At 32.6% G+C, this 26,267-nt stretch overlaps 3 protein-coding genes across 4 annotated transcripts; 1 reads left to right on the plus strand and 2 right to left on the minus strand.

The window, feature by feature from the left end:
- The first annotated feature begins 659 nt into the window (after positions 1-659).
- LOC140812625 (auxin-responsive protein SAUR71-like) lies at positions 660-1,243 on the plus strand. Its single transcript, XM_073170944.1, has one exon. The coding sequence runs from the start codon at positions 704-706 to the stop codon at positions 1,076-1,078; it is 375 nt and encodes a 124-aa protein (XP_073027045.1). The 5' UTR covers positions 660-703; the 3' UTR covers positions 1,079-1,243.
- A 3,128-nt stretch (positions 1,244-4,371) lies between these two features.
- LOC140813344 (vacuolar sorting protein 18) lies at positions 4,372-17,192 on the minus strand. 2 transcript variants are annotated; one of them, XM_073171850.1, is made up of 23 exons: positions 16,859-17,192; positions 16,027-16,239; positions 15,790-15,929; positions 15,009-15,104; positions 14,438-14,505; positions 14,080-14,181; positions 13,827-13,968; positions 13,108-13,251; positions 12,893-13,012; positions 12,693-12,749; positions 12,043-12,102; positions 11,823-11,930; positions 10,946-11,088; positions 10,521-10,599; positions 9,217-9,279; positions 8,988-9,118; positions 7,914-8,019; positions 7,035-7,223; positions 6,578-6,805; positions 6,208-6,363; positions 5,823-5,984; positions 5,204-5,323; positions 4,372-4,918 (listed from the first exon to the last, which is right to left on the minus strand). In XM_073171850.1, exons 1-23 carry the CDS (start codon positions 17,019-17,021, stop codon positions 4,745-4,747), a joined length of 2,964 nt encoding a protein of 987 aa, XP_073027951.1. In that variant the 5' UTR covers positions 17,022-17,192; the 3' UTR covers positions 4,372-4,744. The 2 variants fall into 2 exon arrangements, with proteins under 2 accessions (XP_073027951.1, XP_073027952.1); XM_073171851.1 differs by having other exon boundaries at positions 14,080-14,177; positions 14,434-14,505.
- Positions 17,193-22,865: 5,673 nt separating this feature from the next.
- On the minus strand, positions 22,866-24,691 carry LOC140813103 (uncharacterized). The gene is made up of 2 exons (XM_073171536.1): positions 24,338-24,691; positions 22,866-23,615 (listed from the first exon to the last, which is right to left on the minus strand). The coding sequence occupies exons 1-2, from the start codon at positions 24,524-24,526 to the stop codon at positions 23,094-23,096; spliced, it is 711 nt and encodes a 236-aa protein (XP_073027637.1). The 5' UTR covers positions 24,527-24,691; the 3' UTR covers positions 22,866-23,093.
- Between the last annotated feature and the right edge of the window lie 1,576 nt (positions 24,692-26,267).

Below are 26,267 nucleotides of genomic sequence, written 5' to 3' on the forward strand. Positions count from 1 at the left end.
CTCTCAACTCAAGTCGTCCGTCTTTACACATGCTCTCTGCAGTATTTATTAAATTAAATTAAACAATTTTTATTTTATTTTATTTTTTTATTCCATTATCACATCATAACAGGTTGATTTTATAATTAATTCAAATATCATTGCAAAACTTTTTTTCACAGATTTTCTAAATTATTTTCTCAAAAATTTTAGTTCAGTTGAGATTAAATAATAATACTTAGTTTTATATTTTTATTCCATGTGTCAAGAAAATTTGTCCGAATTTAATAATAAATAATAATTAATCTTAACTCAATTTAATAAATGGCACAAAATCAAATTAATTATTACATCGTACCAGTTAAGTACGCGTAGCTGCTGTACCTCTAAATATTTAATAACTTTCTTTTCTCCCGGCCCATTTCAGTCCTTTTTTTGTATTTTGTGAGATAATTTCACAAATTTTTATCTATGAGATTGATAAATCTATCAATATTCATAATAAAAAATAATAATTTTAACATAAAAAATTAATATTTTTTATGAATGACTTAAATAAAAAATCTATCTCACAAAATTCTTACACAAATTTTTATTTTTAATATTATATTATTATAAGCAAAATTGCTTTCAAAAAATATATCTATATTATAATTATAATATTATATATATACGTATGTATGTACCGTGGCTTTACTCGTCGTCTCTTCATTCACTTCAAAACATGAAGAAGCTAATGAGGAGATTATCGAAGGTTGCCGATTCCTCGAGCTATTGTCTGCTGCGGACTCAATCGAAGGAGGCGCCCCGGTCAGGATCGTGCCGAAGAAGGAACGGGGGTGTTCCGGAGGGGCATTTCCCGGTATACGTGGGCGATGAGATGGAGAGATTTGTGGTGAGCGCAGATTTGTTGAATCACCCCATCTTTTTGCAGCTGCTGGATAATTCGGCGCAGGAGTACGGGTACGAGCAGCAAGGCGTGCTCCGGATCCCCTGCCACGTGTTCCTCTTCGAACGCGTGCTCGAGGCGCTCCGCATCGGCGGCGAGTCGTGCGATCTTCAGGAGCTGCTGCAATCGCTGTCGGACGATCAATGGTAGTGGCGTGGCGAGACGAAATGATGAGATTAGAGTATTGAAAAACGCTGGATATTTTTTAGATCCGTTGTCGCTTCTCCATTGTAAATACTTTGTGATGAACAAAGTGGAGAATTTAAGATTAATGATGGAAGAACTTTTTTGCCTAATGAATTGAATATTTGACTATGATTTCAGTCTTCTTATATTTCCATAATTTACGTATAAATTATGAACGTATCTATCTATCGATCTATATGGTTTTACAAATTCAACTCGAGTGCACAGAAATTGATTATTCGACGGGAAGAAATTAAATGGAGTAGTCGGCCGGAGAACAACCGCAAGAGAGCTGCCTCGACAGTTATTAGTTTACATACACCGCGATTTTCGGAATCTAAAGAATCTTTAAAGCAAAAACTAATTAATTTTAGTTTTCCAAAAGGATTTCTTAATATTATCATCTGATTTAAAAAATGATTAAAGTACAAATTGGTCAAATTTAATTTCCTAAAATAAGAACAAACTGTACATCCCTAGAAAAAATTATGGTTTTTTCGTCCATTTCACAAGGGACGTTATTGGACGCTGATGGAGTCTATCTGGTAACATTGTTAATATGTTTTAATATAATATATTTAATCGAACATCTTATATCAAAATTAAAATATATGAGACAACATATTGTATAAATACATAAAGAGAGTGCAAATCAGTGTAGCATAGGTTCAACCGTTGATCTATATATGAATGCGATATGATAAACATGAGTGGTATGCAAAATAATTTTTAACGATGGATAAGATGATAGGAAGTTAATTGTAGGTATCTTGTGAGACGGTCTCACGAATTTTTATCTGTGAGACGGGTCAACCATACCGATATTCACAATGAAAAGTAATTCTTTTTCATGGATAACCCAAAAAATATATATGTCTCACAAAATACGACCCGTGAAACCGTTTCACACAAGTTTTTTTCGTTGAAGTTATAAGGTAAGTTGTGTGTGAGATTTTACAACATTACTTTGTGGTAAATACAGATCAAACAGAAACTTTAAGAAGAATGAAGAGTAAGTTAACTTTAATGTCAAAATAGAGAGTACAATAGTTAAAACTTATAGACGTGGGATTTCTCCATGAAAAGTCCTGTCCCTTTATAATTATTTATATTTGGTGACGAAGGTTAGGGTTCTTATTCTCTATACCTAAAACGACGTGGACGTTTTTATTTCTCTTATTATATATTTATATCCATCTAATTTAACTAATGCTGATCAGGTAAACAAACAGATCTAGTTAAAGATAAACTAAGTGATATTCTTTAAGATTAATGGATATAATAATAAGAACAATAAATCAAATATAAAACTCGATTTCTAAAATTTTGATATATTGGTCATGTAATATTAGTTTGATGTATCATTTTACGTCATCACTCGATGAAAAATATTAAAATAAAAGACAAAAAAACGAAAAAAAACATGTAAGTTATAAAATCAAATATAGTAATATTCCCGATGTTTCGCTATGTAATTTTGGTAGATAATCCAGAATATTATAACTTCCAATTTTGAAATAAAAAAAAGCTGACAGAGCGATGGACGTTATTTGTATGATATTATAAACTTGATTATTACAAAACTAAAATAAGTTGTTCATATATAATCATTATGATTTATCCTTTGATTGGGGCTTAGACCTATAAATTAATATTCTAACAACTGTTCAACCTTAATCACCATTGATCAAACCAGATTACATCGAGATACATTCCATTCGTACGTAGTTAGGATTGGCCTACAAGAGTCGTTGTTTGAATTTTCAATGTGAAAACAGAGAAGGTTTCCCTTGATTTACGCAATGGGCACATGTTATCATAAGAATTATTCATTTCTTTATTGGAATATTCCCAAAAAATATGGAAGAAGCCCAAGGGTTTTCTTTTCCAATCTTTCTTTTTTTAAGGAAGCCCAAGGTATTCTGAGCATTACAGTTAGTACGGTTTGATTTGATAGTAAAAAAAGATGCCAATGTATCACGACATGTGAATGGTTGATATGATGCACATGCAAGTTTTGATTTATATTTATATGAATATTAATGAGATTATATTCTCATATTGGATATTTATACTTACTATTTACTATGTATTATTATGTGAACATCGATATTTTTTTATTGAACGTGTAATTTTTTTTTATGTTTAATCATATTCAATAGGTTAGTGTCACTTCATATATATATATATATATATATATATATATATATATATATGTATATGTATATATATATATGATGTGTGTATAAAAATGTTTTTTTAAAAAAAAAACAAAATTCTTTTAACTTTTTAATCAAACGGCCTCATGTTTCTCTTCCGAATGGGAAAAATCAAAAATCTATGATACATTGGCATGGTTCTCCCGAACGCTGTTATCGCGGTCGAAATGACCGTCTCATAATGCATTGGCCGGGATAAATTTCATGTCTGAACGGAAGTGCTCCAAAACGCCGACGGCAGAACGGCCGATCCTAATTTTTTCAGCCAATGCAGCAGAGCTCTGTGCGTGTAGGTAGAAGAATAAGAAGCATAAGAGAGAGAGCCCCATCTATCATATATTTCGAATGGACCTATATTTTTAATAAATCATGTCACTACGTTTTCTAAGGCAAATTTTAAGACAGTGACCGTAATTTTTAATAAATTAATTTGTTAAATTTTGGTATTTGAAGTTTTTCAAAAGTAAGTTTTGATATATTAAATTTTATTTTCGAATATTTTGATATATATAATTGTTTGCAGGTCCCTCAAAGTATTCGAAAAGTCACAATCCAAGTCCAACGTCTAACTCATATTTTTTTCGATATTTTTGATAGTTTACCCGACAGAGTTCCCGACCCGACTCGACCATTTCGTCCGGGTTACATCAATAATCATTAACGTTACATCAAATAAATCAATCATTTCTGAACACGGTGAACTTTCTACAATCCCGATTCCTCAGGATGTTGGGTCGGTGAATTCTCTCATTTTATCGATACAACTTTTTAGCCGGGTGGGAACAATTTCTCACAGGGCAAGTTTGTGTTTACACCAAACCGCCGGGGCTTAAAACCGGAGCTAAAACTTTTTAATCGGCGTAGTTTCGACTCTCGACTCATTCACCCTTGTTTGAAAGATTTTATATGCTTGTTTCTACATAATTCATCACCTCAACTATTAGAAGAGAAATAAAGAAAGTGAAAACGAAGTAGAGTAGAGAAAAAGGAATTTACGAAGACCTGGTAAATATCACGAGATATACGAAACCACCTGAGAACTCGAAATGTAACAGTTTATACTGTAAAACGATGTCCTTCAAAAAGTACAAATCCATACAACACTCCCGCAATCCACATGAAGCGCACTAAAAATTTCAAGAAAACAAAAATAAAAATAACAACGCAAGCAACGGTTGGACAAAACAATCACTCACAAAATTTGAAAAGACACCCCCCTAAAAAAAAAGGTCCGAGGACGACGTGTTGGGTAATATGCACAACCAACTAACAGGAAAACAATAGATATATACAGCCAGCAATTTCACCCAAGTATTATTTCTTAAGCTTCATTTGAGACAATAGCAAACTTGCTACGCTCAAGGGTGATCTGAGCACCAATACAGTACGCACTTTCAGAGGGAGCAAACTTTCACACAGTTAATGGTATGCTCTTCTGAGTTCCAAGATTATGTGGCTTTATTTCCCATGATTCTACCTCATCTGTCTCCTCCGGGAGGATGAAAGGTAAAGATATTTCACGGATCATCAAGTCACCACAATACGGGCATTCACTAGCAATTGCATCATCCAACCGTGATCGAATCTGCATAGTACGATGTTACATTCTACATCCAAAAAGACTGTTTTTATAATTTGAGAGCACCCCAGGAAATTCATCTACGAAATCTTTGGGTAAAATAAATAGTTAAATTTCTCAAATCAAAATTCAAAATTGTAGGTAGTAAAATGATCTCATAGATTATTATTTAATACGACAATGAGTAAACACGATAGAGTTCTTATATAAGTCTGGAGACCATATTTTTTTCATTGCTTAGCCATTTAATGCCAAAAACCAGGTGTCAAATGTTAATGTAGAAATTCATACCTTTTCTCCATGCGTCAAGCTCATTATCGGATCCTCTTCTTTCAAGCTGCCGTTCATTTCCTTCCTAGGTTCATCACCCAGTAAAGTCAACTGCTTTTGCAAATCTAGTATGTATTCAGCCTGTGAAACCATTGAAACAAAGGCATTCATACAAGAGAATTGCAGTAACATTCTTTGAACAAAAGGCAATTTATATAAGTAAGATCGTGAAGACAAAGTTGTGCTAAGATCACTCTACAACACTAAGGGCATTTGTCTATTGAATCAATCATATAACAGTAAAACTTGAACTTGCACGAAAAACCAAATGAATATATTGAACTAAAGTCTCAGACCATGAGCACAGAAGAACACTTGGCATAAAAGTTTTCTCATAAACAATACCCATAACATGTCAATTCCAATTTCAGATTTCAAATCTAGATTCTTACATACTCAACTTTGTACAAGTTCGGTTTACAGGGAAATTTCTCTCATTACTCAAAGTATAGTGAGCTCATGTCAAACAAATTAAATAAATTTTGTAATCACTCTAAATGCCACATAGACATTTAAAACAACAGTATTTATTTAAACACAAGAGGTACAGAAGAAGGAGTGACCATATTCCGGAACTTACTTGGGTTTCAGTAGTGCATTTAGTGACATGGGCAATCAAACAATGCGAATGAAAGGAATGTCCACAAGGAAAAACATAAAAAGGTGCCATCGATCCAACTGAAGTATAAGCCCTGGCCATCCGATAGTCACCAGATGCATCTAATATTTTCTTTCGGCAAACCTGTTAAACACCAAATGAGAGTGAAAATATGAATCTTGAAATGGGGAACAATTATTTAAAATTTACGAACACGGACAAATGAGAAGTTCATGTCTGCACGATTATTTCCATGTGAGCTAAACACCGCCAAGGACACCTTCAGTATGATGCCATGCCAATTGACCTAGACTTATGTATAAAGTTTACTAAAAGTTCAGGAACACAAATATCAATACACCATTACCCCACATTCTTCATTCCGCTTAATTACAGCATATCTTTGTGCAAGGGCACCAATATCATTCCTTATGTTGTCAGCACCATGAGTAGCATCATTCATCTCTTGTTTGAGTTTTTCGATTTGCTCATTGTAATCTTCGAGTGATGTGCAGATCGCCTCCTACAATTGTTTTATAAGACCGTCAAGCCATGAGCAATTGAGAGCGAACTGTTGATAAGTAAAGCAATGGGTTTCAGATTTGATTTGTCGGCTTTGATTTGCATCGTCGAGATTGATGAAAACGATGGGACTAAGTTACATGCTAGGAGACCGAAATCTGGCAAAGGCCATCTGATAAAATATTCAAATGAGAAATCCAAACATGGTAACTTGCCTTGAAATCATCAATCAATGCAAAATCTGGGAAAAAGGGTAAGATATCTTCGATCTTTAGAAGTCCATCAGTTTCCTTGAGAAATGCTATTGCCTTTCTTATATTCTCCCTCTTCGTCCCCTTCTCTTGTTCAATGACATGCTTAGCAACCATAAGCCAAAGTTTCTTCCTCAAGTCTTCATCATCTTCAACTTTATCGGCTTCAGCCATCGCAAGCTCAACATCAACCTATATCAGAATTAATTCGTGAATAAGGATGAGTATGCAGTAACTAAGTTATATACATTCACACATGCTGCATGCATGGACAAATAATAAATTTTGGGAGTTACAACTCCTATAAATTCCATAATTGTTTATTGAATAAGAGACTTGATTATTATATCTTGACTAATAAAATAAATTTTGAACATAATTACAAGGTCTGCGATCCAACCTACAAGCAGGATAGTATTACCTGTAAAGCAAGAGCAACTGCTTCTTCGTGCATAGACATCATACTGTATATATGGACACAAGCACGCATCCGTTTTTCCTTGAGGCAAAGACGCAAGGCATATTTTGGATCATAGAAGAATTCAGGGGAATTGGGATTCTCTTTTCCAAACTTGCATTGCAGGAACCGCAGAAGAGTGCTCTCATCATCCTAGAGCAAGCAGATAGAAGCCTTACTTTTAGATTCAAAAAAGAAGGTAGAAACTTGTGTTCCATAATTTTTTTTAGAGAAACAAACAGAAGATTATTAATTGGATTCAAAGCATGCGACTCATTATATAACTAGACTGTTCACCATTTTAAAGCAAGAGCAAAACTGCACAACAAATCGCAACAAGGTACTTCGCATTTTATTTTGGAAGGAACAGAACAGAAAAACAGTCTCCAAATACAACATAATCAAACGAACATACTTGAAGCATATTCTGAGTGTGACACAAAAGAAATAGATATTTTATAAGTTAAAAATAGGTGTACCCTTTACACAATTGGTTTCACTGTCCATATCATTTTAAGGATACTTTTAATAGTGCAAGTTTTTCGTTAAGTAGGAACTGGTTTTGTAAATTAAGTGACAAATTCTCAAAGGAAAGAAGCAAAAGTCCACATAATACAAGTTCACACTGCTCACATTTTGAGACAGTAAAAGATTCTGAAAACTAAAAATTCAACCATTCTACAATTAGGAGGTTCAAAGTTCTTCATAAATGTATCGGAAGATTGACATTAAAGGAAGCATGTGTGCAATTTTAAAAAATTGCACAAAAGTTTGAAAATAGCAAAAAAATATTTAAACTTTATCGAAAACATTAACCAGAGAAGCTGAATTAAGCAACCCAACCTGCTTAGCATACAACGAGAGCAACAAATTATGAACCCCCGGGTCCTCGTTCTGCAAGCGATGAACACAATACTCCAAATATTTGATCACTTCATGAGTTTCGTTCCTGGATATGTTGTAGAGAATTATATCATGAGTTTAACATAGAGTATTTTCATAAAAGATTGTAATACAGCAATCTCCAGTTCTCAATCTAACATATATTTCAACTCTCATATAAGTAACATACTTTGGTTATGAATCCTAATCGACAATTTAAGGTAGTCAACTTCGTCCTTTAGAAACAGAACAAAGTGAACTCAAAGACCAAAAGCAACCATAATGCTTGTCAATTCAAAGTATTTAACCACGTCATCGGGTAAGCAAAATTAAAAATCTGCTGATTATGAAGAACGCGTTATCCCATCAAACTACAAGGTAAGACTGACTCTGTCCTTTAGATAACAGAACAAAGTGAACTCAAAGCTAAAAGCAAACAATGCCTGCCGATCCAAAGTACACAACCACAGCATTGGGTAAGCAAAAATAAAAATCTGCTTCTTATGCAGAAAACTTATCCCATCAAGCTACAAAACAAGACTGCAGTTATAATATTCTAATCTTTCCCTCTTCGATGCTCAAATTTATCTCAAGTTTTTCTAGTCTTCTTCATGAGAAATTTATGGTCCATGACAGTTAAACTGATTAAATTTCCAGTTCTCATGCTTGGACTGAAATTCATATTGAAATTTAATTTAAAAAAGTACATTAATTTTATGCTTTTTGTCCTTTAATTTTCACAATATTCTCAGGTGTGATATGAAACTAACGAAAGCATAATTTTTTTTCCAAATAACCAGCTTAAGATGTTTAAAAAATAAAATTTTAGAGAGATAGTAACTGAACTAAATTGAAATCTAAATACTGGGAAATATGTCCCTGAAGTCATATGAACAAGCAAGCAGAGCAAGAGAGGTACTCAAATATGCACCAAAAATTGACAGGTAGTATTATAAACACTTTCATAGAAGAAAACTAACATCAAAATCCAAAAAAGAAAATTATGATAAAACTAAGAATAGATACATAAATTACTTTGCGTGTGGTTCACTTGAATAGCGCATCATTGCAGGAATGAGTTTTCTTGGGTTCAGGTCCTTAGTTATCATCCATGATTCAACAGTTTCATATGCATCTAACATGATAAGATCCGGAGCAAACTTGTACTGCCAAATAAAAGAACTCAAACAGTTTCCAACAATATGTACATTCTGAACAAGGTATTTCAACATACAAGAAGATATTCTCCTCTGAAAGTTCATACCTGAAGGTCTATGGCAACATTGGGTTTCTGAAGAACTCGCAGTGCTTTCTTTGCTTCTCCAAGCTACATACAATATCAATCGTCACTTCAAATAATATTGAAAACAGCATCATCTAAATTCGAAACACTGACATCACAGAAACCAACATAATACAGTTGGGTAGATTCTTCTCTCATATGAGCATGACAACATGCCTTTTGTAAAATATATTTTCTTTTCACTAGAAAACCAGTACATCCCTTCAGGAAAAAAAAACAGTTAACATCCCACTGATAAAAATTATCATAAAAGTTTTGAGATGTACAAGGCCAAATTGTGTTTAAATTTAAACCAGATAAAAAGTTGTTTGCCAATTTTCTTCCAAGCACATCTGTCCTTGAGATAGATGTAAAGCTTCCAATCATTCATCAACAAGAAATTCATCAATACCCATATAGATAGAAAATCAATTCAATTGGCATGAACAACGAAGTGCACGGCACTAAAACAACAGTTAAAGAGAAGATTACATCGAAGAGCAGTTTTATTATTTTCTCTAAACAGTGACACATTACTCCCTTCACTCAAAAGATATCGGCAGAAGAAGTCGAACACCAAAGAACACAGGATTTGATAAATGGATAACCATCAAGCGACCTTACCCACCATATTCAGTTTAAATTCAGTTGTTTGCATAAGCGATTTACAAATTTATAATAAGGTAGCTTACATTTTGAAGGAGTATAAAAAATTCCAGCTATGTTGGCAATAGAAGACGCAACACTTGATTAGTGAAATACACGTTAAAGACCTCAAACAATCCACAACCTAATTTTGCATATTGTGATCAAATATGTGTGCCAAAAAAGTATCGAAGGACAAATATACACTCAATTTCTTTTCGTGAATGATTTGCAAAAAGGAACGTGGTGAATTTTTTAGAGCTACCAGATTCCCATTTTCATAGAAAAATCTTAGAACTCAAAGAGAATCAGATTTCCACGAGCTTCTCTCAGGGAGGCTAGCTTTTTTCATTGGTAATTTTGTCCCGTTCTTAATCTAAAGGCTAGTTATCCAAGAGGTTGTAAGGAATTTATTCTTGCAAGCTATGATCTTTCTATGAGTCAAAAAATTTAAATTTTTACCCAACAAATATTCATGGCTCGAGGTCATTTTTCGGATTGAAAGAAGTTAAATATCGATGGTAATTAGGACAAAATTATGGCAACAAGACATATATTTAAGAGACAGAAATGTAAGAATGAAAATTAACTAGGTAACTAATAAAACAGTGACAATATAAAAATTAGCGAAGAAAGCGCACCTGAATATAATGATGAACCACAATATCGTACTGCTCTTTAAGACTAGCGAAGAATACCAATTCATCTACTCTACCATAGCTGAAAGATTTAACAGATGTTTTCAGGTAGAGATCAGTAATAAGCAAATTCAACAAGTATTTACAGTGTCATCTAGAAAAAAGAAGTAAAAATATAGCATGCATCAAATGTTAGGTTTAGAAATTATAATCCATCTAGAAATCAAACTGAGATCATGCTAGAACCTTTTAACAACAAGCGCTACACAAACTTGAGTTCCGGTCGATGCTTTACACGCAACAGGAAATTTTATAGTAGTGGCTGAGCTCCAAGAATTAAACTACTAGATTGACTTCCAAGTTTTATCGTCAGATGAAAATGCATATTCAGACACGGGTAAAGACATAAGTATATAAAAGAGAAAAACCTCTCAAGAAGTTTCATGGTGGTAGCCTCATCCAACACATCCTTGCAGTCGCTCAAAAAGGCACGAAATTCTGTGATAATGGATTGGTACTCTGAGCTACCACTATCCAACTCAGCATCATCTTCCAACAGTAGTCGATTAATCTGATATAAGGAAGCATAAAACATGGGTGCAAATAAAAGAGCTAATCAATGAACTCCTCAGGATAAAAGCGTGCCAAAATCTGATAAGTCTGATAAGGTAAGATGTGTTTCTGAGTAAGTATTGAGCCTAATATTTAAATTCAATGTCATATGAAGAATACAACAGTTTGCAATATAGTCAATAATGTAGGACACAATGAAATTGCGGAAAATCCCTAAAATAAACTTAAAGAAAACCCAGACAATTGCAATTATGTTTGTTTTCTACCCACTTTTCATGGTGCAGGGACAAGTGTCAACATCCTTGGAACCTACTTCTCTACCAACAGATGCAGAGAACTACGTTACTATGCATACTTTCCAAGCATAATTTGGTCGAGAATAAATCAGCATAAATATCTCAAGGTCATTAGATAGCGGTTCTCAAATGACTGTAGAGGAAGAACTTTAAAATGTGTCCAGACAGCTCAAACTGTTTTACATTCTTAAAAAATGAAATTTTGATTAAATGTATTTTCCAACACGAACAGGAGAGGCAGAATGGGTGAAAATGCAACAATTGAGTTGGAGCTACCATTCTAAAATCAACGGGGACAGTTCACACCCTATGTGAGAGCCATGGCCTTTTACACAAACAAAAACTCCATTCTTCAGAAAACAGACCGGAAAGAAGTTTAAAACTAGTACAGAAGAAAAAGTCAATTTGTCTGGGAACCAGTAAGCAGAATACACACTTTATCCAAATATAATTCAGTTGCCCACGTGGAAATCATTGTAATTTGGCATCTGTCATCCTTTGCAAAATTATCAAGCTTCCGCAACAGGAATGTCCTTAAAGCATCCTACAAGCGCAGTTTAAAAAACTGCTCATCATGTGTTCTTCACAAATGAAGTGCAACAAAGAAACCATGCTCGACAATTTTCTGAAAAGATGTAATGAAACACAATTACTACCTGTTCCCCTATGCTAATAAACTTCAAAGTGATTTCTTCAAATGACAGAATAAAGTTAATCTGCAGGAAAATGTAGTATATAGGATTAAAAGAAAGCTCTCAAGCGCCAATTAAGAAAGAACTACTAGGCACATTCACAAAACCAAGATACATTTTCCCCTTTATGCATTTACAAGAATCCTTCCACCCAATCCCACAAAATCAAAAACCCAGACCATGTTGATCCGGCAATTAAAAATCAAGTGCTCATAACTTAAATACTTGGTAAATGCATGTTGGATCGCAAACATTTAATTGAGTTTTAGAAATATTAAAAATCTAGCAGTAGCAGCAATGCTAAGGTTCTTTGACCATTCCAATTGCCCAGAAAACAACTTATGAAAATTGTCAGTTTTCAGCTTAGTTAACTGAGACAATTCACCAACCCAACACACCCCCCCCCCCCCCCCCCCGGCGCGCCTATCTTATTAGATCAGCCATATGGCAAACTCTTCGCCTTTGTCCATATCAACTGCACACTAGCTTGCAAAAATTTCGAAAGACAAAGACCACCCAATTACTTCAGCAGCTAGACGTGTAACAAGTGGTTAAAAATTCTACATCTATGAATGACCGACCATTGGCCAAACAGCTGAAAAAACACAGATAACCTTCGCATAAAATGAAGCAGCTCTGAGAAAATCCTTAGAAGTAAAAGCAGTTTCAGCCTGCATTACAAAAAAACCGAGTCAATAAGCGATCCAAAAACGCAAAATCCAGCTGTGAATTTTACAATATATATTTGGAATAATGAATAATTTACTTGGCAAATTCCAATCTAATATGAAAAATGTCTGAATTAACATCAGACCTGCATCAGATATACTTGATCTCTTTGGAGGGCATCACGACAATTTGCCAAAGCTGCAGCATATTCCTTCAAGTCTAAATAAACTTTCCACATGTCTCGGCCTTCATCATTCACAGATACCTATATTAGCATTTTAAATTTAAAATACAAAAATTAAACATATACATGATTGAACAATACTAAGCAATATTAAAAGCAATGTCTCGAAGATGCACCTGAAAGATAGAATTCTGGTCATACGCATAGAAAAGCCCAGCAGATGCATCACTACATAAACCTAGAATACCCCTTGAAACTGCATCAGGTGTTTGATCGAAATAAAGTTCCTCGACAATCCGTTCACTAATTCTATTAACAACCTACAAAATTCATGAAGAGAAACAAAGGGTAAAAGTTATAAAAATATATAATTGCAAAAACCAACATAGCAGATTACCCTTCATACTCCAATCAGCAAAAACTTGATAAACAAATGGATTTCAGGTTATGTTAAATAGTTTTAATTATCAACCCATATGGGAAGGGAAACAAGAAAATACAGTTTAGCCAGAGCTTTTGCATACTGAAGACTATGCTTTCTAATTATCGAAGCCTTATTTTAAGGTGAATATGTGATGCACAGACTAGTGAAATTGAGCTTCATTATTTTACTATTTCATTCACAACCGATAATACGTCCATAATTTTCAGGAAAACATAAGCAGAACCAAGGAAACCTTATGCTTAATAGATATTGTATATGAACGTGTAGAAAAACATAAGCAACAGCACAATTCAGAAACTATCATTAAGCAGAGAAAAATAATATCCTTCCAACAATTCATAGTACCCTCACTGAAAAATTTAAAAAATGCTCGACTTGGAAAGAGCCAATGTTGCACACTTTGGTAAGCTGCAACAGCAACACCAAAGACATGGTTTAATTCAGACGCACCTTAACTTTGTTCCCTAGCAGGAGAAGGAAATGGAACTCCGATACTGAAAGTGAACTAGGTTTGACCAATACACCTTCACCTAATTTTGAATAGTCGAAGAGAGCCTTGTTCTCCACAAAGTTCTCATCCCCATTAGGTGAACTGCCAAAAAGTTTCCACACTTCGGAAATTAATATAAATGAATTTTTTTCCATAAAGTAAATCACTTAAAAGAAGTAGGATTCAAGAGGCGAAGAGGCATAATTTTCTTACCTGTGTTGTGCTCCAAAATTAAGACCACCGTGATAGACTCCTGCTCCAGATAGCCATGCAAAATATATGGCTCTTCTGTGTTTTATGAAAAAGTGTAGCTCACTGCAAGAAAGATGTTTCGATCAATGCTTGCTAAAACATGTATATTGACATGAAACCTGATTGATATCCATCAATTAACAATAGGATAGTAAATAATTAAAGTTTCTAACTATATTGTAACCCAATAAAATAGAAAATAAAATAAACTTAACTCGAGAATTACAAAAATTACATAAAAGGGAACAAAAGCATTGCATGTAACTTCAGAATGGAACGAGAGGAGTGGAGGCAAAGCAGAGTTGTTGCTTGCACTTGCCTGTTTGGAATTTCACCTGGCAGTTCCATGAAGTGAACTGCACGGTTGGCATAACTGGCAAAAACAGACTGCAATAACACATGAACAAACTGTCACATAATGGTCAAGTGGATGATTGAAATGCAGATGGTGGAGAATCTTCATTTTGTTCCAAATAAGGATGTGAAAGAAAATGACCATTCCGTTGGGAAAAAAACAAAAGTGAATGCTTGATAAATTAGGTCTGCTGACAACACTGTGACATTGCCAATGGATGCCTTCTAATCTCACCTGCTTTTCTGATGTTTGCACTTTAATGAATACGAAATCGCAAACTTAGCTTTTGTTGGAAGAAAGCCAGACTTCTAATCAGACATATAACTGTTTTAATCTTTATACCAAGATTCTCGATTTCATCGGTAAAGCCATAAGAATGTATAATTCCCAGAGAGATGAATTTCTTTGCTTAGAGTAAGTGAACTAAAAATTTATATGTGAACTTAATCCCAATAATCATTCATATCGTTGGACAAATAAATATCCTTGAGTGAGAATATCATGTCCAAAATAAATTGAGATGATATAAACTCACATCCAACGAACCAATTCCTGTGAAAGAATAAAGCCGGGTGGGTGTAACGGCCATGACGTAATATCTAGTTCCGTTGTGTATATGTGCTGTTTCCATCTATAAAACAGATAAAACATAAAACCAAAGGCCTGCTATCAATGGTGAGAACAAAATATTAATATTTTAGCAGATAATGGTAACAGGGAAAGATAAGTTCTTATAAAAAAAGAATTTACAAAAAATTTTAAGAAAGTTTTCAGCTTTCAACTAGTGATCTCATCTATGAAATTTGATTGTCAAAGAAATAGAGATCCCATATAGAAGTGACAAAATGAAAATCAAACAACTTAAGTTCAACTACCTTTTCTTCCCAGTCAAACAAACAATCACAAATGCCAGCATACTGCTTTCTAAGTCAGTTACTCAGTTCCCCCACTTAACAGTTAATATTGTTATTCCATGTAAAGTACGGAAAATCTTAGAGTCAATATGATAATCTTGTCATCTTATTAACTACCGCATAGATGTGGAGGAGGCTAAACAACCGTTAACCTGACTTTCTAAATATATCTGCGCTCATGTTTCATGAGATATGCATACAGCAAATTATCATTTAACAAGTCCATTTATTAAAATAAAAAACTCGATTTTATAAATGAGACACTATATTTTCCAGTAGCATCAAACTCGTGGGATTTTACATTTATGTCATACTAATAATGCACAACCTTCGCATTGATAAAGTGATGGAGATCAAGGCATAAAACGAGAGTGAATGAAGAGCAAATGAAAAAAATGGAACCTGCAAACCCGTGAAAGCTTCTGGAAGTTCGTTCAGCTTAAACAAAAACTTGATGTATTTTTCTCTCTTATCCTTCTCATCTACTGCAATTTCATAAAGTTGGCCATCATCTGTGCCGAGAAGAATTTCCCTGGTGGAAGCTGTGCATGGACATTAAACCCACAAAATTTCGCTCAAATTTCTGAAAAGGAGTCACGCAGACAATAAAAGACAAACACGACAATACCACTTCCTTACCTTCAGTTATAAGCTGCTTATTCCAAGAAACATCATTCACAACAAGACCTTTCAGTTTGCTCAAAATTCGAGGCTTGGCCCACTTTGCATGCGTATAAAATGTATCAGAAGTTCCACCGCCGACTACAGTAGCAATACAGTGGCTACCTCCAGGGTCAACAAAAACCCTGTGGATTGACTGCTCCCCAGATCTACCCACAGATAGATCGATATCTAACAAATAATCCCAAAAATCAATCGAGGTGTGCAAAAAGATCTGCTTTTCGAATGGGTAAAGAACAAATCAAACTGAAATTGGTCTATTTTATGAATCAACCATCTGTCTGGAGATATCTCTTTTGTGTCAACTCCCATGCACCCTCGAGAGTTTAGCTAAATAAATTAGAATAAGTAACAGACATGCTCGGTTTCAGCCAATTTAACGAATTTCCATTCTTATTCCCAGAAACACTATAGTTGTCTATTTCATTCAGTTAAATACAACTGTCCAGTGATGCACAGTGCTTTCAACATTATCGTACAAGCAATTGAGTCCCGATCAAGGCCAGAAAACAAATACATCATATCATAAAACGTAAAAAAGAAATTCCTGGACATATCAGCATAGATTAATCAACTTAAAACCCATATGTCAGAGAAAATAAATCTAAGACGACGCCAATTTTCCAACTGATTGCATATATCATCCATCGACATTGCGATTAACAAAGCAAATAAACATATCGAATTCAATTTCGCAGACACGAACGATTTGATTGAAAATTGTTTCAACATTTTCGCACAAATAATCCAATCGAGATAACCGGGATACCAAAATGAACAAAATAATCACCAAAAGAATCGCCGACGCCAAAATCGTGACGAATGATCCATCCTTTACTGGTCCCCAGCACGATGACGTCATTACCGGATGTCATACATGTGATCAGTCCTTTTCCCTTCGCCGCGTACCTCTCCAGCAAATCTACAGAGAAAACATGCCGCCGATGCTCCATTCTTTTGGGAAAAAATCAATAATACTTCATACCTGAAGCATAATCGTACGAATTTGATCTTCTAGGGTTCTAAATCACTGAAATTAACGGCAGAGATAGAAGCGCCGGCGGTTTAAGCTACTTCGTCCTCCTCCTCCCTCCTTTCTGGCCAGCTGAGTATAATTCTTTTCAGGACAAAAATTAAATTTATACTAATTACAATTTAGTCTCACTGTTTGAGCCCTATATCATTTCAGACCCATAATATTTTTAAAACGCAAAATTAGTCCTTGCCATTTTTTTATATATAAATTCATACTTAATTTAATGTTTAAATCAATATGTATTTTATTTTATGATTTGAGAATTATCTTATATCACATCGATATTTTCATAACTATCTTTATTATTATTATAATTTTAACTTATCTTCTGTTTTTATTAACTTATCAAATGTCATTAATTTTTTAAAATGTTTTCAAAATTTTTTTTTATCAGTTTTTCTTTTATAAACTTGTACTGTATTTTACGATTAATATTATTAGATATTAACTTCTTAGTGTTACTAATATTAATGTATATTTCATTTTATTTATATTATTAAGGAAAAATAAAAATACATAACGTAAAATATTTAAATATTACTTGAAAAAAAATTGTAGTAATTTGTTTGAGGTGGAGATGTGGAGAAATTAACGAAACATTATTAAGAATATTTAACAGTGTTTAGGATTTAATGATGAAATTTATTTTTAAAGAGATTTGACATAGATTAAGACAAATATTTGTCTAATTTAATCAAATGCATTCATTTTTAAAAAAAAAATTATAATTTTAATATTGTTAGTTTATGATCTTACAATTTTTTATGTTGTGATTTCTAAACAAAATTCTAATATTTCGTCCAATTTTTCTCAACAAAATGGTGTATACAGCAATGATAGAAGGACTCATTTACCGACAACAATATCATCTTCAAGTGATATAACAAACAATATGATTTAACCTATAACACAATTGACATATCTTAAATTATACATACATTAATATTTATTATTTGATGTATACTCCCTCTAATTTAGAGTAACTATAAGATACTCGCATTTCTCTAATTATTACATTTATCCGAGTGATCCACAAACGAAGAAAATATCTCTATGCTCTAATTGAAAACAAATAAGTGGGGCAAAAGACTGTCCCGGACCTATACTATGGTATTGACATTTCACCGTTGATGAATCCATGGCCAAGCAAGAACCTCGACTGATCCTTTGAAGGAATGAATGGAAAAAATGTCATAAATTTTGGTTGAAGCAATTCTCACTAGAGTCAATGATTTGATACGAGGAACTATATCAACGCTTGCCCAACTTAGTAAAGGGGCTTGGAGAAAATCGAAATTATTGATCAATTATGTTTATTTGATATTTAACTGTTTATTGTTTCAAAATTTACAAATCTCAACTTTCTCAAATTTTTAATCTATGATGTAAATAATGGCCAATAAATGTCGTACTTAACGTAGTTTTCATAATTTTTAATAATCTTTCTCCCATATTAAATATATTACTCAGTGTCAATTTAGTTTGTTTTTTGTGTTTTAATTACTTAATCAAAATTCTCACACTATCTAATGTTTAATTTAAATTCATTTATCTAATAAAGTACGATAGTTTGAATTTTTGAAAGATATTTATTTATTTCGTAAAATTTTAATAGAAAAAATAATATATGATTTCTAAATATATTTTCGATTTCTTTTGTTAATAACTGTTTTACTCATACAAGATATTGAATGTGGTGATAAAAAGGTCAATGACAGTAGAAGATTATTATCTTTATTTGAGCCTTATTTATACATCTTAATTAGAATTTTAATATAATTGTTTTTAACATGTTATAAAAACTCATTCATCTAATAAACAACGATAATTTTGAATTTTAAAAATATATATTTATTTTTCAAAATTTTATAGACAAAATAATCTATTTTTCTATTTTTTTTAATTAATAACAGTTCAAATCATTGAAGATATAGAAAGCAATGATAAAAAAGTCAAATTGCCATTTGAATGTGATTTCAAATGGCATAGATATATTTTTTTATAATAATATTTAAATTTTAAATATATTCATATTATATTAGATCAAAAAATTCAAGTAATTATTCAAACGTTGATACTTAATAAATTTAATCGTTAATTATATAAAATAACATATCATACGGTTGAGATACTATTGTAAAATAATAATGTAGTATTTACTGATAATAACGAAAAATTAATCATGTGTGATTATTATCTTTGGACTAAATTTTTGTGTATGTAAAGTTGAAAAAAAAAATTTGGCGAAAAGGATACAAAATCATTACGTAACATATCCTTAAATATTATCTTATTTTTTTATTTGTTTTCATTTCTGTAATATTAAATTTTCTCAGTGAGTTAGGTACAAAATTAAACGACATACTTTAATGTCCTCGTAAATATTATAAGAAATATCATTGAAAATTTCTTTCCCGAAGCCAAAACTTAGGTAAATTATCTTTTCTATCATTTATTTTTAGGTAGAATCCATAAATCAGTTTGAAAATTCCCTCCTTCGTAGAGCTTTAATTAGAAGGGAAAACAAAAAGAAGAAACATTGAAGTAAGGTTACCGAGAGATTTTGATTGCGTGTGATTGATTATTGTATTGAGTGCCAAAAATATTTAATATTCTAGAGACAACAGGAAACAAATTGTAATATTTTAATTTAGAAAATATGACTACTCTTACTAAATGAACTTTAATTGAAAGTGATATTTAAAAATTAGTAAGACAAATGGAAATATAACCTCCTTTAAATTCTGCTGCAGAGTGGCAAGTGAAATTAAAAGTTGGAATCATTTATTTAATCAAGACTTTTGTTCCATTTAATATATATCTATACATAGTTTCGATACATTCACTCGTCCTGTTCCGCTGTGCCAACCAATAAAGTAACATTCATAAATTGAATGAAATGAAATATATCAAAATTGTATATCAAGTAAATGAATTTTCACCTCGTTAGTTGACACATGAATGTGCACAATGGATAGACAACATATCAAAATTATATATATGTGCGTGCGCGTAGTGTGTTTGTGCTTATATGATGCATAGAAGTTTGATTGAACTGACAAATTATTTAAAGCATACAAGTCTGCTGACGGATCTAAAAATTTACAAGTATAATAAAAAGGCAATAAATGTACTTTAAGATAGGTTTCATCTGAAATGGTAGGTGTCTCTTTTAAATGGGGTGTTTCATTAATATTATAGATGGAATTTATTGTAAGTTAGGTACATTATGAATGGACTAGTAAATGCCTTCATTAATAGTTTTATGAAGCAAGCAAAAATATTCAATCCAAAAGGTGGCTCTGTACCTTTTTACATACATCTGTTGAAGCTGCAGTGCGCCATTAGATCAGTAATTTTCAGAGGAAAAAGAACTACTACAACATCGGAGCCCGTTTATGAAAACATATCTTAATTATGGGGTTTGTTAGCCATTTTATGGAATAGTAAAACATTTTTATTTTGATTCAAGTTCTACAAAAATTCAGAATCATACGATGTGGATCATGGCAATAACTATGTTTTTTCCTATCCATTTTAGATATTACTCTAAGTATATTCGCAAAATAATTACTTATTTTAGATAAAAATGTCAAAATAAGATATATTCACGACCTCGTCTCACTGTCTAAAATAAGTATGTTTGATTGATGTCTCTCACTGCCGGGCCTGATGGCGGGTTGCAGGTTTTTTTAGATATAATTAGGAATATCGAAGAAGTGCAAGTTTTTTTTTTTTAGGTTATGTACGAGACGGAACATAAAATTTTGTTCATATATACGTATAAGTAGGTCTCTTGTAAAACGGTCTCATGAATCTTTATCTATGAGACGGGTCAATCCTACCGATATTAACAATAAAAAATAATACTCTTAGTATACAAGTAATACTTTTTCATGGATGACCCAAATAAGAGATTTGTCTCACAAAATACGATCAGTGAGACCGTCTCCCACAAATTTATTTCCATACGTAAATGGGTGGTCCGATCTTACTATTAAGTATTACCCACTCGTTTTCATATCCCTCCGCTCTATGCGGTTGCTGAAGATTGATTTAAGATATTTTAAATGATAAAATAAAATATTTATTTATTTTTTTTTTTATCAATCTCCACAGATTTGAATCAAAAACTTCCACGCGGATGAAGCGAGGAAATTCTTCTGTCTACAATCAGCGGCGCACACGCTTATGCGATGCAATTTTTTTTTGAAAATGACTTCGCGACACTATTTTGGACCTTTAATTTGTTTGTTTAAATTACGACATGTTTAATTTGTCTGTGAATATATCTATACTTTAAGCGTTTTATAAGGTGCAGTTTAAATTGTTATTTTCAAAATATATATTAATAATGAAATATTAATCATAAAAGTTTTCTTGGTGTCATCGGTCCTATATGACTACACAAAGTCTTTTTTTTTTTACCAGACTCTCGAACTTGAGATCTCGTATCAAATTTAGTATTTTGTTGTCATATGAGTTGGAAAATTATATATATACACTATATTTTAATTTCAAAATAAGAAAGTAAGTTATCCATTATCCGCGTGTGTATTAAGAAAAGGAGTAGGTCTCATGTGAGACCGTCTCACGAATCAAAATATGTGATACGGGTCAATCCTACCCATATTCACAATAAAAAATAATACTCTTAGCATAAAAAGTAATACTTTTTCATTGATTATCCAAATAAAGACCCGTCTCACAAAATACGACCTGTAAGACCGTCTCACACAAGTTTTTGCCTAAGAAAAGTCGGTTTTTAGGTCATAGGGTATTAATTGATGAAAATGTATCATTTAAAAGTTCAACAGTCTTCGTTGATGAGATTGGAATTTGATTCCTACTCATTTATTATAGGAGTTTGGACCAATAAATAAATAATATAATTATTAAGTTCACCTTTTTTTAATTTTTTTAAAAAAAATGCTATTATATTTTAATGTTTGAATTGAAATATGCGACTTTTCATTCATGTTTGAATGCAATTAAATTATCATCACACTTCATATAGTTGCCCTTAGCACAGTCAACTGAAGCTTCACCATTAATGTTTTAACTTTATAGTTGTTGTATTTTAAGTTTGACTGGATTTAATCCAACAAAATAAGTTATAAAACAGTTGTACTAAAAGGCAGCCTTTTTTCCCTTTGCCTCATAAATTACATGGTATACTTTTTACTATGGCGAAATTTCATGTATAGTACCATTTTTAAAATTAAATTAAAAAGGGAGGGTGTCTGAAAATCTTAATCCAAAACCAACAAAAAAACGTACAATCAAGAAAAGCATTAACTCCCACTAAATGCTTGCAGGGAAGTTACGAGCCCCGGCTTTGAATTAAATTAGGTGTTGGGTATTCATTCAAAATAGGTAGGAAGAAAGAAATAAATCTCATTTATTGTTTGTTAGGTACAAAATTGAAATGCAATACGATCGAGGCAGAGCATATATTATTTCATATCAAGCAAAGCTACGGCTTTCACAAAAATCTTTTTTTAACTCCATTTTCCACCTCTCTCACTTCATTTAAAGCAAACTACCTCACAGTGTTTGAAACTTGTGAACTCCTATTATATACAGTATAAAGAATAAATCAAGATACGGGGTTTTTACTTGAAGTTGAAGCTATGTCCTCCAGTACTTGTACGGATTTACATGTAAACTATTTGGGAATAACACTGTAATTTGTAGCAGATATAGGAGATTTACCGACTTTGGAGAGAAAATTCCATTAAACTAAAGATCATTAATGATGGGAAGGCAAAAGGTTGCCATAAGATAGACAAAAAACAGAACCATGGTGATTAAACTTGTACCACATGGCACTTAAATAATGCCTAAACCCAAAAAATATATATAGAACATAAAAAAGGAATATATATATATATATATATATATATATATATGCTAAAATTCACCTATTTTTTTTTTTACCGATCTTTACAAAAAATGCGAACCATTTACGGGTTCATTCGCAATCTTTTCAAATGGAGATGTTAAGGTCAATACGAGGTTTCTTGGCTGCAGCCACAGGCAACGGCACATAACTGTTGCATCGGGGGCATAGGGGGTTGCTTTTCGAGATCAGCACGTAGAGCAAACAATTGGGGCATCCTGCAGCGAACGAGCCATATGATTTCTCCTCTTGATGATCAAGACCACTATCTTTGATCGAGGACGAAGAATTCGAGCGCGATGAAGATGTTTTGGACATTGATATTGAACGTTTCTTGATGGATTCTTTCTCCGCCCTCTCGAGTGCTGACTTCACTTTATCCAGAGTGCAAACGTTTTGATAATTCGAGGATGATGGGGATCCAGACAACGACGAAACTAGCTTTAGGTCCAAGGTCGAGTCGTCGAAGAGGTTTAAGGTCTGTTTCGACATTGGAGGGAAATTGAGGTCTTCAAATTTGGAGAAAGTTTCGCTGGTTTTCAGCTTCGTTTCCGAGGTTGAAGAGGGTGAGTTTGATGGATTGCTTCTCTGAAGATACACCTTTCCTGACTGAAATCAAAGATTTAAACCATCACATAATTTCATCAACATTTGAAGAAAATTTAATAAGGATTGAATTTTAATATCTAATAAACTCCGAATATTCTTCAATTCAATTGAGAAATATAAATCAAGAAGCAGCAGCATTTGAATTATCGACTTCTTTAACTGAAAAAGAGCCACGGACGTGTATATTCAAATTCAATGCATGAGATGTCAATAAACTTCATTGTATCATTAAAATCAATTCTCATATGAAAATTTCAAGAAGTTTACACTGTTGGGATATCTCCGTAATTATCACGAGTTATGAAATAAACCAGACAATTAAAACATATACGAGAATCATGGGAACCAAACCATATTCATGTGCTATAATAACATGAAATAAATGTCATCAAGTCATGATAATAACTTCCCTTACAAAGAACCTTGAATCATAATAAATCCAATCAATGCGTATTTCAATCATCTCATGAATGCCAATTTATACATATTAAATATCATATCGGAATAACTGAAAAAATGAAAACAAAATCATAAAACACAGAATCCCAACATAACCACACAGAAAAAAAAAACAGAGCTTGAAAAAAATCAAGAAAATGGCTTCGTTTTAACAAAGCTTGTTTTGTTCCATGCTCGTGAATGAACAGAAGGTGGCAGCAACAAACAATAAAGAGATCAAACATTTGTTGGGATCCCAAAAAAAGAAGAAGGAAAGATTGTACCTTCAAATCGAGGCGCTTTTCCCAGCCACAAGGCACTTGCAAGTCGAGGTCGAGTTCTTTGGATTCAAGGGTACAACCCCCACCAAGAAAGTCTATAGTGATCGGGGCTGTTGATTTCCCGGTCGGCCCCGACTCCGTCGTACTACCACCGTTCATCAATCTGAGAAAACAGCTGACTTCGGCTGCCATCACACCAAAGAGCACTTATCTTCTCCTTAATTCACAGCAATCAATCAAATCAAAGAGTGAAGAGAGTTGTGCAGAAAGAGAGAAACGGAAGGAAAAGGGTTGAAATCGAATCCTGTTATATAGAAGAAGAGGATGTGGAAGATGGAAACTACTACCATATAATAATAATAATAATAATAATTTAAAATCAATAGCAATAATGAAGAATTTAATGAAATCTTTGTTTTATATAGAAATAACAGGGAAATTTTGAAGAATGGCATTAATTGAGAAAGAAATAAAAATAAAATTTCCGAAGTTGAGATTCTGTGAAGTGAGAAGAAGGTGGGGCCGTCAGTAATGGTGGCATTAAATACTAAGGGACAGCTGTGAATTAATGCGACCACAACACAAAAACAAAGCCCTTTGGCTTTTGTTAGTCTATACGAGTATTTTTCTATTTATATATTGCTGATTTTTTTTATCGGTATGACAAAAACATTTTAGGACATCGAGTACGAAAATAATTTACGTGTGTCGATTGAAATTATGGGTATAACTAACTATTCGCATCCATTTTAAATGATTTGGATTTATATCTAATGGGTTTTGACTTTTCCATCTAATTTTATTTGAATTTTCAATGGAGAGCTGTACAAATAAATCGTCCTACTCATTTTTATTTTGGCTTTGGTTTTTTGTAATATGTATGTAACTTGCTAGTGACGTGGATGCTGAATCGGATTTTTCTACAAATCGGGGTGAAATGAATCTAAGAATTGTTTAAGGATTATTTAGGTCGATGTCCCCGTTATTTTCAAATGAGCCTTTCATATGTCTCGAGTCTTAGGACATAAAAGTGTAAACGAATCGAATCAAATATGAGAAAAGTTTTAATAATATAATTAGTTATATTGATTTGAAACTCGAACCTGACTATTTTAACATTTTTACTTGAATTAGAACTTGGGTTCGAGTTCGGTTTGAAATATTTGAACATGTATATAAACAATTCGAATTTTTGTTCGAAAACAAATGTTGAAAGATTATATATATATAATATACTTAAATTATATTCATAAAAAATCGAATCGCACGGAAGAGTTTGTAAACTATTGATCAAAATAATTTGAGTTCAAATTTATTTCAAAAAAGTTATAATATATTTGAGTTCAATTTGATTTCAATAAGAAAATATTTAGGTAATTTTCCTTCCTTATCTGGTGGATATGTCAGAATTGTCATCTTCGGAATATCATTTATTTATGTGATATATATATATATATATATATATATATATATATATATATATGTATGTATGGATTTGTATTAAGTTTTAATAATAATTTCCAACCAAAAAAAGAGGGGAAAATAATTCTGAGTAGAGCAGATACACAAATATTTCACCAAGATTATGACGAAGCATGTTTCTAGGCTGATCGTATTAATTGGAGATAGTTATTTTTAGCAATTATAGTTTGACATTTTAATATGGTTATTACAAGCATACTTTTAAGAAAGATTACTCAATTTACTTTAATCTTATAATAAATGTAATTAAAAAAAATCAATTTTGGGGGAAATATTTTTGTTGATCTTGACTCGCTAAAAGGTTGTCTTCAATGAATATGCAATCAAGGTAACATGGGTGGGCATTAAGGAAGGATCATGCTTAATGAGTCGTGGGGGAGTTTAATGCACATAATTACTCAAAAATTGGGGCATATAAATTTATAGTCAACTTCATTAAAAATTGGTCTGA

This window comes from Primulina eburnea, chromosome 14 (genome assembly GCF_022965805.1).
Source record: "Primulina eburnea isolate SZY01 chromosome 14, ASM2296580v1, whole genome shotgun sequence".
In the NCBI taxonomy this organism is placed as follows: domain Eukaryota; kingdom Viridiplantae; phylum Streptophyta; class Magnoliopsida; order Lamiales; family Gesneriaceae; genus Primulina; species Primulina eburnea.

Excerpts from the sequence above, each read along its gene's own strand:
- LOC140812625 (XM_073170944.1), top strand. The coding sequence starts at position 704 with ATGAAGAAGCTAATGAGGAGATTATCGAAGGTTGCCGATTCCTCGAGC.
- LOC140813103 (XM_073171536.1), bottom strand. The coding sequence starts at position 24,526 with ATGGCAGCCGAAGTCAGCTGTTTTCTCAGATTGATGAACGGTGGTAGT. Across the intron at positions 23,616-24,337 it reads AAAAGCGCCTCGATTTGAAG|TCAGGAAAGGTGTATCTTCA; the intron begins GTACAATCTTTC and ends CTTTGATTTCAG.
- LOC140813344 (XM_073171850.1), bottom strand. The coding sequence starts at position 17,021 with ATGGAGCATCGGCGGCATGTTTTCTCTGTAGATTTGCTGGAGAGGTAC. Across the intron at positions 14,506-15,008 it reads CAGGAATTGGTTCGTTGGAT|TCTGTTTTTGCCAGTTATGC; the intron begins GTGAGTTTATAT and ends GTGTTATTGCAG. Across the intron at positions 6,806-7,034 it reads CAGTTGCTCTTGCTTTACAG|GTTGATGTTGAGCTTGCGAT; the intron begins GTAATACTATCC and ends ATTCTGATATAG.